Source organism: Sinohyriopsis cumingii, chromosome 9, assembly GCF_028554795.1.
Source record: "Sinohyriopsis cumingii isolate HCF-2022 chromosome 9, ASM2855479v2, whole genome shotgun sequence".
NCBI lineage: Eukaryota > Metazoa > Mollusca > Bivalvia > Unionida > Unionidae > Sinohyriopsis > Sinohyriopsis cumingii.
Window position 1 is genome coordinate 63074089 of NC_142969.1, and position 13260 is coordinate 63087348.

At 33.3% G+C, this 13260-nt stretch overlaps 1 protein-coding gene across 1 annotated transcript in view; it reads left to right on the forward strand.

Annotated features, from left to right (window-relative positions):
* LOC149791917 (uncharacterized) overlaps positions 1-12101 on the forward strand; it is an 18932-nt gene extending 6831 nt beyond the window's left edge. Inside the window, exon 2 of the mRNA XM_089970429.1 lies at positions 9171-12101. Within this exon, the coding sequence (XP_089826555.1) occupies positions 9171-9478 (308 nt within the window). The 3' untranslated portion in view covers positions 9479-12101. The remainder of the gene's footprint in view (positions 1-9170) is intronic.
* Positions 12102-13260: the final 1159 nt, after the last annotated feature.

Consider the following 13260-nt stretch of genomic DNA (forward strand, 5'->3'; position numbering starts at 1 on the left):
TTGAAGACGTAAGTAGGCTGCACAGATTGGTAGAGATACACCAGAAGCTAACAGTCTTATCGCCCATTACATTTATATGACATAATACGTAGGAAAGGCTTAAAAGCTGTCATTTTACGAGGAGTGTTTATTAAAAAAGAACGATAAAAAAACTGTATGGTTCACTCAAATTTATATCGTCATATTGTATATACAGTTTTGCAATCAGAAAGTGTTTCATTGCATTTCATATCAATTATTGTTTCAAACCTCAACAATTCATACTATCTTTCAGTTAGAAAATTTAAAATTAATTTGTCTGTAAAATGAAGCTTTTGTGAATCCACAGACCCTAGTAGCGATTTCATAAAGTTGAGAAATATATGTTGAATATGATACAGGATTTTTACATATTTAGCTGCATATACAAATGTACATTTATGCTGTCTGAACAATTTAAATTATACATTTATCATTGTTCAAACACGACATCGAAGTGTTTATTTAAGAAAATAAAAACTAATCTATAATTATCACGGGCATTATATTGTCAAATGTTACTCTCGTATGTGACGGATAACAAACGCAGAGGAGACAATGAGGGTATAGATGGGTCAGCACTTCGTGTAAGTAAGGAACATCTTTTTGGCTTTTGATTTTTTAAATTTAGAAAACACCATGTAAAGAATATCTACCTTTTCCAAATATCCTTCCCTAGATTTGGATTGTTTTATGAATTTTTCTATTTCTTGTTATTTTGTCTACCAATGATTCCATTATTCAAGGACGAGAATTTTGGGGGCTACGAATAGTCGAGTGGTCTAAAGGCTCATCTTTACGGATCACTGCCATCCCACCTCTGTCTACGTGGGTTCGAGTCTCGGGTTTGGCCAAAATGAGTACGTGAGAAAGCTTGCTAGTAGCTTCCCGTTGATCGGTGGTTCTTTCCGGGGTTTTCCTGGATTATTCCTCCACCAGCTAAACTCAACAAATACAACAACAACAACAACAACAACATCAACAACAACAAGATTTTTGTATCCCTTCCATAATTGTCAACTAAGCCTGTTTTTAGTTTGTCTAATGCGATTTATCTCCCCTTTATCGCATTTAAATCAAGATGTTCTCGGCGATAGTTATCATGGGTAGAATTGTTCAGCCACTAAGGTAACCCTACTGCCCTAGGCCTTGCTTTTACCGTCTTGTGACGATCTGATTAGTATTTATCGGTAGATTCAAACGTGCCGACCCGTATAGAAATAGCTTATGTCTTCAAGCAATAAGAACTTTTACGCGGTGTTTATAATTCGTCCTTACCATACCAACAAGTTAGCCAATGGATACGTTTTCAACTAATTATACGGTTAAAACGTCTCCATTTCATTTGACCCGCATTGGTGGATCATTAAATGATAGAAAGAACTAGGAAAAAGCTGAAAGTCTGTATATATTTGCTGAATGGCGTCTTTTTTTTATATTTCTTAGTTCAAAAATCAATAATATCCTTGAAAAGCTCTGTTAAATTTCAAAAAGAAAACAAAAGCATATATTTGCCTGTTTGTTCGTTATGTTAGTTGAATCAGTGGAAAATCGTGTATTGTCATGCAAAATTATAGGTTAATTATTTTGTAATACCCTTAACAATTCAATGTTAAAAAGAAAATAAAGCAAGACTATCGTTGTCTTTAGACAATCAGTAAGTTGAAAGAAAATTATTGGGTTGGGCAATTTAGACCGCTCCGGTGGCCTAGTGGTTAGAGCGCCGCCTCGGAAGCGGTAGGTCGTGGGTTCGATCCCCGTCCAAGTCATACCAAAGACTTACAAAAATGGTACTAACAGCTGCCTCGCTTCGTGCTCAGCATTAAGAGGTTAGTGTTAGGACTGGTTGGCCTGGTGTCAGGATAATGTGACTGGGTGGGACACCATGCTACATGTCTGCGGCATGATGCCCCAGTGCTAGACATCACTATAAACTGCCACAATGCAGATATCGTAGCGATATGACAGAAAAATTGTTAGAGCTACGTTAAAAATCCAAATCACATCACAACACAACACTTTTATAATTTAGAATGGATCCTGGATAATTCGCTGAATTGTAAGAGATATTCATCTTGTTCGAACACTTCAGTATGTATGTACGAGAGCAAATATTTTTGTATGGATCGTAATAATGTTATTGGTAATATTTTAGGTTTCAGCACTCTTGTATACAGATATTTAGGAGTAATCGACCTCATTTGTATGTGAATGGTTTAGCTTAAGAAATACAGCATTTATAAATATTAAAATTCTTCCTTAATACTATATTTCTAAGGCTCAAAACACCCAGTGCTTATGTGAAATGTCATACGAAATTACTAACAAACACAACAAAAAAAAAATGAAACGAAATTTGAGATTTTGTATATGTCAAACTGAGAATTACGTTGTTGGAGTCATGGGATTTAAACTTAAATGACAAACAAATCGAAGTTTGGCGAATTATAAAGTATTTGTAATTCTACAGGACAATAAATATACGTCTGACACTCAGAGAATCCTATTTATTTTTGCACACATTTACGTCGTGTCGATAGTCAATTAGTAGATAAATACGTCCACAGTAAGGGTCTATAATAAATGCTTTACATCAGCAAGGTGAACTGGTGAAAACGCTTTTGACGTGAAGTCCAGTTAATCACTGTAGTAAACGAGAAAATCAAGGGTGTAAATGTCTTTTGAAATTGTAGTTGATTTGTGCAATAAGATATATATTACCAAACAGAAGTTGATTTATTTGGTATCTACAATCATGGAAACGTGATCTTTTCTAACAGGTTGATACCAAGACCAGTGGAGATCTTGCAAGAAAGAGCTCAATGTTTACGAATATTTATGGCAAATCTGTTTGCAGTTTACAATTATTGTGATGAATGTACACTATGCAACGTAAATCAACATTTCTTTCAATATAATGTCATTGACCTTCCTTATATCACTGTGTACAATTTTTCTTTACGGACAGAATCTTGGATGATTCAAGTCATAGTCAGCAACTTAAAGTATCACCATATTTCAGCCAAATCCTAACAAGTTCCGAGAAAGTCTAATGTCTGTCAAATAACCGACTGTCAATTTATATCATTTGCATAAAACAAATCTTCATAACTTTTTTCGACCATTTCTCACGAAATGTTCAATTTAAATGAAAAGGTTAACACTTATGCACATGGGGCAAGCGTCATGATAAAATGCCTTTAATGAGTCTAATTAGTAGTCATAATTAGGTTAATTTGTGGGACGGCTTACTACTAGGAGTGTTTGACAGAAAATGTTGTAATAAGAACAAAGTATCAATTATTATGCATTTATGGAAGAAGACCTTACACATTATCAGAAGGCATCCAAGACTATGTGCACGGTACTTTGTTATTTTTATAATATTATTACACATTTATGTGTGTGAAATAAATATTGCCATCGGAGATGTTGATTCAAATCTAATATCATGTTAGGTAGATAAGTAAAAATTTAGCTGTAACTATAATATTGATGTATCGACACATCAGCATCGATATCTTTATCATTTCCTCGATATAGTTGTTACTTTTGAAATTCACGATGGTGCTTACTACAACACTTAAGTATTTCTTCATAAATCTGCAGATATAATCGTTAAGAGAACCTATGATGGAAAATACTAGTTTTGCTGATTCATTAGGTAACGTGGACTTTGTTGGGAAAGTCCATAACTCCAATATACAGATATGAACCAGATTTCCGGTATGCGATGATACTAGGTTTGCTTGAATTTGATCTGTTTTTGGATATTAGATTCTCAATATCAATATAATCTATCTGGTTTTGGTATTCGATTCTTGATATGGGTATAGTCCATCTGAATATCAGTATTGTTCATCTCAGTATCGGTCTAGTCCATCTCAACATCGGCATAGACCATCCCAATATCGGTATTAGATTCTCAATATCGATATAAGCTATCTGGTTGTGGTATTATATTCTTAATATCGGTATAGTCCATCTCAATATCGGTACTGTCTATCTCAGTATCGGTATAGTACATTTCAGTATTTGTATAGTCCATCTCAGTATCGGTATAGTCCATCTCAACATCGGCATAGACCATCCCAATATCGGTATTAGATTCTCAATATCGATATAAGCTATCTGGTTGTGGTATTATATTCTTAATATCGGTATAGTCCATCTCAATATCGGTACTGTCTATCTCAGTATCGGTATAGTACATTTCAGTATTTGTATAGTCCATTTCAGTATCGGTATAGTCCATCTGAGTATTGGTATAGTCATCTTAATATCTGTATAGTCCATTTCAGAATAGGTATATTCCATCCGAGCATAGTGACAATATAGTTCATTAATTTATATCAGATTCAGTTTCTTTTTCGAACTTCTCAAATTATCAGTGTAATTGCTATTGACAGATGTTACTATCCACGACATTATTTAACACATTATTTTCAATGTTATCTCTTTTCTTTGGCAATGTATCAATGTATACGCCCTTCGTGTTGGCATGTATGTATGTATGTATGTATGTATGTATGTATGTATGTATGTATGTATGTATGTATGTACATACATTATATATATATATATATATATATATATATATATATATATATATATATATATATATATATATATATATATATATATATATATATATATATATATATATATATATATATATATATATATATATATATATATATATATATATATATATATATGTGTGTGTGTGTATATATATATATATATATATATATATATATATATATATATATATATATATATATATATATATATATATATATATATATATATATATATATATATATATGTGTGTGTGTGTGTGTATTTGTGTGTGTGTGTTTGTGTGTGTGTGTGTGTGTGTGTTCCTCTTTTCTCAACATCAGATTATCAGATTCCGACCCCATATTAGCAGATATATTGTTTTGTGTCATGCTTTGGAAGAAAATGATCACGGTTTGTATCTGTATTCCTATCCTTGTAGGAGTGGTTGTTTCAAATTAAAACAAGATAATTAAAATATAAGAACTCACATAATAAATACACATTAGTTTTGCACAAGTCAATGTATGCTAATGCATAAAATTTTGGCTATGAAATGAAAGAAGCTCAGGGTAAGTTAAACGTTTCAGCTAAATAAACTTAATGAGAATTTCCAAATTTTCTATGTAATTACGCGCAAACAATAGACATATTCTGTATGGATTTTGGGTATAAGCGAAAACTCTGGGTTATTGAAGGAGATAAACAGACAATGGTATCTTTATTATTTAAACAACAGTAAATCGTCTAAATAAACTTTGTTATGATTTGTAATTCTTTTGAAATATATGGCTTTGGTGCATGCTTATTCACTAAAATGCGACATCTTCTTAAATAAATCCTAAACGTTGATATTCAAACATTTTATTTTGCTTAATATGCGCTTGACGTATTCTGGAAAATGTATACATTAGAAACTGATTAAGCTTGTGTGTATTCGGAACAGGCGGATTTTCACACAGTTTGAATCGCCAGATAGTTTGCTATGGGTAGAAATGACACAGGTAATGCCTGCTTCAGTTGTTACTATTTTTATGCAAATACGGCATATTTAATAATGCGTTTGTATGAGCTATCTGAAACAATATTTGTTATATTTGTTGATGATTGGCCGTCTGACAACTGTTTGCAGATCAGAATCATTTATCTGGTTTGTTTGTGAAAATAAGAAAAAGAAGTGAAGAATAATTTTGTTAAGACTTTTAATGTTGTTGTGTTTGTTCCTGTTGTTATTTTCTATGACAAGACTCGAATCTGTATCTAAAACATACATCTCGATGCTTTTTCTACCTAAAGACATATTTTTATTTTATTATTTACGCTTGCATTATTTACTTGTTTATTATTCACCTCGATTCAAAGTTCAAATAGTGATGGGAACGAATATTGTAGCAAAATTAAAATGACACACGATTTCTGTTCCACAGGAATTCATTTTTTATGTTAATACACAACAGTAAAGATGTTTGAAAGATAATTCATTTTCATTTCCAACCACTGTAAGGCTATTGATCATGCAAACGTTACATTCTTATCTACTCAAATAAAAAAATGCAACAAAACAACAACAGCAATAATAATAATAATAATAATAATAATAATAATAATAATAATAATAAAGTAAAAACAACTAATACCAAAGCACGGTTTCGTAGCTAACGTTTACCCTGGGAACCATTCTGATAATACTGATAATAACAAAAAGCAACAATCACAACACTACTAAAATTGCAACAGCAACGAATTGCAAAACATTCTAACTAATCTCAGAGAGAGAGAGAGAGAGAGAGAGAGAGAGAGAGAGAGAGAGAGAGAGTTGGCTAGTGACCATATACTTAGTGACTATGTAGCACTATAACTGTATCAATTTTTTATGACCGACAGTATATATCTCAGCTTTCTAATCACAATATAAACTGATGCTGTATCCAGTGCCATCTGGCTTCATGTCACGCAAAGCATTTTTCCATACAGTTCCTGTATAAATTAACAGATGATGACAGAGACAATAAAATATTCTAATAATCATACATCCACATTGTACTCCAAAACATACATACAGTTTTTGTGAAAAAGGTTAGATCATTTAATAAACTCTTTCCCAAATTTAAGTGTTATCATTGACATCTTCTTCTTCTGATTCTCCACAGCACCATCTTTATCGTGGTCGTCATCTTGTTCTTCTTTTTCGTCCGGTCGAGCTATTTATTTAGACAAAAACAACTTAAGCAATTTTTGTATAATGGGCATAATCTTTGAAAAGATGGGGACAAAATGAATTCGACAAACAACATATTTACTGCACATTGTTTACTGGTCTTCAACGGCGGGAATGCTGTAATCCAGGGTGGGTATGCTGTATTCCAGGGTGGAAATGCTGTATTCCAGGGTGGGTATGCTGTATCTGTAGTGTTTGGCTTTGATTGAAATTTTTTATTCTAAAAATCATGAATATTAAGTTATGCCATATATCTTCCCGGTGTTCCAAACATGTACTTACAAATTTAAAAACGTTACAGACCAACTAAAGTTTACAGATACTTTGGGGAAATGATAATAAATGTTGCATCAGACAAACGTTGTCTCTACAAGAACCCATTTTAGTTTACAACATTTATGTCCGTTACCATGGGCATGACTGTATTAATGTACTCAGATCAATGGTGCAAAGCGTGTGGTTTTTGACGCTTTGACCGAATGCGTATGTCCTTGAGATAATAAAAACGGGTAAAGAAATAAGAAATATATCGACCTCTTGATTCAGTACATAAACTACAGCTCAACATGGCTGCCCGTATGCTCGCCATCTTGCACATGTTGAATCCAATGTGAATCTAGGTTATACTTGAAAAGGACCAAAGACGTCAGAAGACCAAAACTTATCCCAGGCCAGAGCACCGTCAAAACACAGCACAAGACATCAGACAATCATTTTCTGCAACCAGTTATGAACAACTGTCAAGCCAGTACAATTTGCCATGTTCTTTTCTAAAATTAGTGAAGCCAAGTTCTAAAAACAATGATGTCAAGAAAACGACATATTTAAAATAAAAAGGATTTTCTGTAGTGTTTGCGATCTCATGTTTTCTAACCAAAATTCAAATTATTGTCATCACGCCCACCTCCTCGATTGTTGCTTCTGTTGCTAAACCAGAAATCAGCATATTAAACAGTGTGAACAGTGATACTTTTATGGAATTGTCAGTCTGTCCAAATATAGCAACACACATAACAGTAAAGACATAGTTCCCTCTACTGCCGAAATTTATTTTATTGTTGCTGTTAGTTTTGGCAAGAGATTCCAGCGTAGCAGTTTTGAAGTATTGAATGCCTACACACACTGGCTTAAAAACATAACTTACCATCATTCTTAAAAAGGTTCGCGGAGCTCACGCGTTTCCATTGACCTTGCTGTTTTTGAAATTTGAAAACGTTTGTCAACATTCTTAACCTTGTTTAACATAATGCCTTAAAATTGCCTTAAACATTATTTCTGACAGCTATTTTAAGTGCCACTCTAAAAGGACTGATACATGTAAGGTAGACATATAGGTGCTTTAAACAATGACAGGGGGAACTAATGATATCGTTCTAACGCGTACTATCAAAAACATATTAATCAAAATTGTCAACCACGACATATCAGGGGTCTTCAGAAGAGCGGTCTTTATGAATAGGTGATTGTTATAAACCGGCATGGGTATGAATCATGCACGTGGATTAAATGAAATGACCGAACATAAATAGATAGATGGACGGACGGACGGACGGATGGATGGATGGATGGGTGAATGGATGGATGGATGGATATATATATATATATATATATATATATATATATATATATATATATATATATATATATATATATATATATATATATATATATATATATATATATATATATATATATATATATATTGATAGATAGATTAGATAGATAGATGTCGCTGTTCGTACTGAGCAGGTGGTAGCTATGTGCACATGGTTGCTGGACCATGTTTGTATAAAACTCCGATCAAACAGGTTCACGAATGACATGTCTGCTATTAACTAGCAATCGTCATAAGTTACAAAAAGCACCACCCCCCACTAATAAACATGCAAGGCTCTAAAAATGTAAATAGCAGGAAACACTCAAAGCATGACCAAAAATGACAAAACGTTATCAATATATACATGATAACTTGGTGATATTTATGGGTAACACAAAATAAAGAAAACTTAACCAAGTTAAGTCAGGTCCGTAAGGATCATGATTTTAAAGGCAACTACGACAACAGTATACACGAAAGAGGAAATAACAAAATACGCAGAAATCGCAGCGAATACAATACCTAACTTGACTTATTCCACAGACACTAAACATAAATGAATTCACATGGAAGAAGACAGTCATACAATAGTAAAATGTGTATAAACTTCTTTGTTAATTGTTCTTCCTATGCAATTTTTCGCTTTTCACAATATTTATAAAAGATAAACTCATAAGCTGTTAAGTGATTGTTTATATTCACCCCTTTTTCTTCTTATATCCTTTCGCCTATGTATGGAATTAAGCTTTATATTTTTCGTTTCTTTCTCGTTCACAGCGGAAGTGACATACGAACAGAAAAGAACAAGGCAGACATACACCCGGTTCCAAACCTTAGAATTGGAAAAGGAATTCCATTTCAATCGATATTTGACAAGAAGAAGACGGATAGAAATTGCTCACATGTTGGGACTCACGGAGAGACAAATTAAAATTTGGTTTCAAAATAGAAGAATGAAATGGAAAAAAGAAAACAATATTCCTAAATTGTGTGGGCCTGATCGGACAAAAGCGGAAAATGACTCAGATAAAATCACAACGACATCGCCTTCGGAACCGGATGAGTCAACTTCATGCTCACCGTAACAGCAACATTTGATGATTTCAGGATGCACTCACTGTATTTCTCCAAGCATTGACCGTTAAAATTTAATATGCATTTTATAATGGATGCTGATAATTTAAAGAGAATCAGACAGAATACCAAAACTATTTTAACAGAACAGTTAAAACGTTCCCCTTTCTGAAAATATCATAGACTAAATGATGGAAAAGATCATTACATAAACGAGCCAAATATTTTGGGACATTTCAATCTTCGCAAGCTTTCTTGACAGTTAATAAGAATTTATTACACGTAGTCAAAATGCTCTGCGATTTCTATATTTATTTTTTATTGAAAGTTATCCGAAGAATGGGATGTTACAAACTCTGGGAATTAAGATATTAAATTTAATTGAATCTGTAAACCTATCCTTATCAAAATTTCCAATTATTATACAGGTTTACAGATTTTGAAAGTGGGACTGTTCTTTTGATCACATATGGTAGTCTGCAGAAATGTGTATTGGAATAACTTAGCAACTCTTATAGGTCAAGTTTGGTTGAAGACAGACAAATATGGCTACATGATTGACGGATTCTCAGGGTATTAAGTAAACGTTTAACAACAATATATACAGTGTGTGATTGCAAAGTTTCACAGACACACAGACAATTGGAGCTTGTCTGGACATAAAAGCAGAGGAATCAACAATCACCTCTCTAATATAATATTTAGATGAAACATCGCAAACTTGGTGACACGCTCGATTCGGTGTATTCAAATTTGCCAGAACACAGAACTTTATCACGAAATCCATTAAATCCCATCATAATGACAGCAGTATAAAATGTCCTTGCTGAAGAAACACTGTAATAGTTTTATGTGCTTTGTGGTTGGAGTGTACGGTTTTGATCTATCGGCGCAAATAAAACGAATCACTGAACTATCTGTCACATACAAGAAGATTTGAAGAAGATTTGGACAGATGATAGAACACATCTTACAATTCTGATATTTAGACATATGAACTGCATCTTACAATTCTGATATTTGGACAGATGACCTTACTCCTCACAATTCTGATATCTGGACAGACGATTTACCACATCTTACAATTCTAATACTTTTGACCGATGACCTACCACACCTTATAATTATGATATTTGGACAGATGGCCAGACACACCTTATAATTATGATATTTAGATAGATGGCTAGCCACACCTTATAATTATGATATTTGGAAAGATGGCCAGCCACACCATATAATTATGATATTTGGACAGACGGCCAGCCACACCTTATAATTATGATATTTGGATAGCCACACCTTATAATTATGATATTTGGATAGATGGCCTGCCATACCTTATAATTATGATATTTGGATAGATGGACAATCACACCTTATAATTATAATATTTGGATAGATGGCCAGCCACATCTTATAATTATGATATTTGGATACATGGCCAGCCACACCTTATAATTATGACATTTGGATAGATGGCCAGCCACACCTTATAATTATGATATTTGGATAGATGGACAGCCACACCTTATAATTATGATATTTGGATAGATGGCCAGCCACACCTTATAATTATGATATTTGGACAGATGGCCAGCCACACCTTATAATTATGATATACAGGATGATGATATACATCTCAGAATTCTGATATTTGGAGAGATGAACTTTGACACCTTGCAATTGTGATATTTGGACAGACGACCTTCCACACCTTTCATTTCTGAAATTTTGATAGACGAACTTTCACACGTTGCAATTCGGATATTTGGACAGATGAACTTCTAAACCTTGCAATTCTGATCGATGAACTTCCACACCTTGCACTTCGGATATTTGGACAAATGAACTTCCACACATTGCAATTCTGATATTTGGATAGGTGAACTCTTTCTACACCTTGCAATTCTTATATTGCCTAGATTCAGACGCATCTATTGTACCAACATTTTCACGAAAAAGGACCAACACAACTTGTCGCAGATTGCAAAGCTGTAAAAGTTACTTTATTCTTGGCTGCCAATATGGAGGTTTGAGGTCATGGCTTGTATGTCTCATTTCCTAAACAGGTCTAATATCGTGAATCCATATGTCTAGTGAATTTTGCAAAATTAAACAAAACTTGGAAAAATGTTATTATTTGTATTATTATGCAACTTGTTCTTGTATAAAGACATTTTCAGCTTAGAACCGACTTCCGTAGAGGTGTAAGAAATGCAGAATGATATACGGTTGTTGCACTGTCTTTAGCTAAAAATCAATTGTTCCCTTTATCATTTGTATGAATACTTTACTTTTCACGGAATGTGGTATTGTTATTATACTAACAGACAGCATTCTAAAAATATAGATCAGCCACAATGACAATATTTCTACAACATATTCACAAAGGGGGATATTTTCAAGCTATGCCCAAAGAAACTTGTTTCTACTTAAGTTTCTTTCATTACGCAAATTTAACATTAGTTCGCCTTCCAGACAACACAGTTATTTAGACCGTTCATAAGTCCCTTGTTCATATCTGCGCTCAGTGTAAATAGTTCAGCTTCATTTATGTTTATTTTATTCAATACGAACGTTACGAATTTTACATGTGTATGTTTTACGAGAATAAAGATCGTCGTTGTCATACTTCCAATATATCCTCGACTGTTTATTGGTATCCTTTCATTTTCAAATTTACAAAATTTACCAATATTCTTATTAAATTAGAGACTCTCATTTGGACCAATACTCGTCTTTTGATGTTGAGATAAATGCAGCTCTTTCCAAAAGAATACATGATCATATATGTACATGTACATGTTTTTCAATTATTATTTTTGTTAGCAAGTGTAACGAATGAAACCTTCTGTGTTTTATGTTTTGGTTTTGTTGAACGTTTTCATAGGTAAGTTATAAGATTAAAATGACTTAGAAAAAATAATGCCGTTTCTTACCCTGTATTTTTATACAGATGTCAAACTGACTTATCTTTCCATGTCCATTATCTGGATTGAAATTGCGTCAAACCCATCATTGTGGCTATTGACAAGTCAACCACGTGGTACATGATAGTACCAGTCTATATTGACAAATCAACCATTGTGGTACATGATAGTACCAGTCAAGTCATGCCCATGGTTACAGATAATACAAGTTCCTTCCAATATATAGTGCCAAATCAATTCGATATAATGACGATGAAGACTAGTCCACTGACTAAGAAAAGCAAAACAAAACAAAAACGTATCAACCAGTCTCAGTCTTTGCACTTCATTAGGGTCCCGTCATTTAGTTTCTTAGTATTTTAGAATATGTAAAAGTCTGTCGTTTGAGTTTGTTCCACAGCATCTAAACACCCCCAATTCTGATTGGTGGTGGTGAGCTCTTTTGGTTGAGAAAAAAAAAACCCATGCTGAGATCAAGTGGTATATATAAAATTTAACGCGTAAACAAATACGAGTTTGCCTGAAATTCCTTTCTGTCCTTGAAATTGTTGAAACTCTTTTTACGTATCTAGGTTTCAGTATCAACGAAGCAAAATATCGCCAGCAATAGTTTAACTCTGTCAGAACTGTAGGATTCACAGTACTAATGATATGAAGAAAGGGAGCCAGTCTAGAAATGGGTAAACATAAAATATAATACATATCGGCTTTGCTAGATAGGATTGGTTGAAAACGAAAGTAAACTTTTAGTGGAAAGAGTCCATTTGAGAGTTTATCCTAGTGGTAACTGAAAAAAGAGACGTTTTATTGATTAAATTTTAGTCCGTTTGCAGATTTGAGTTTAGATAACTCATTACTGAAGT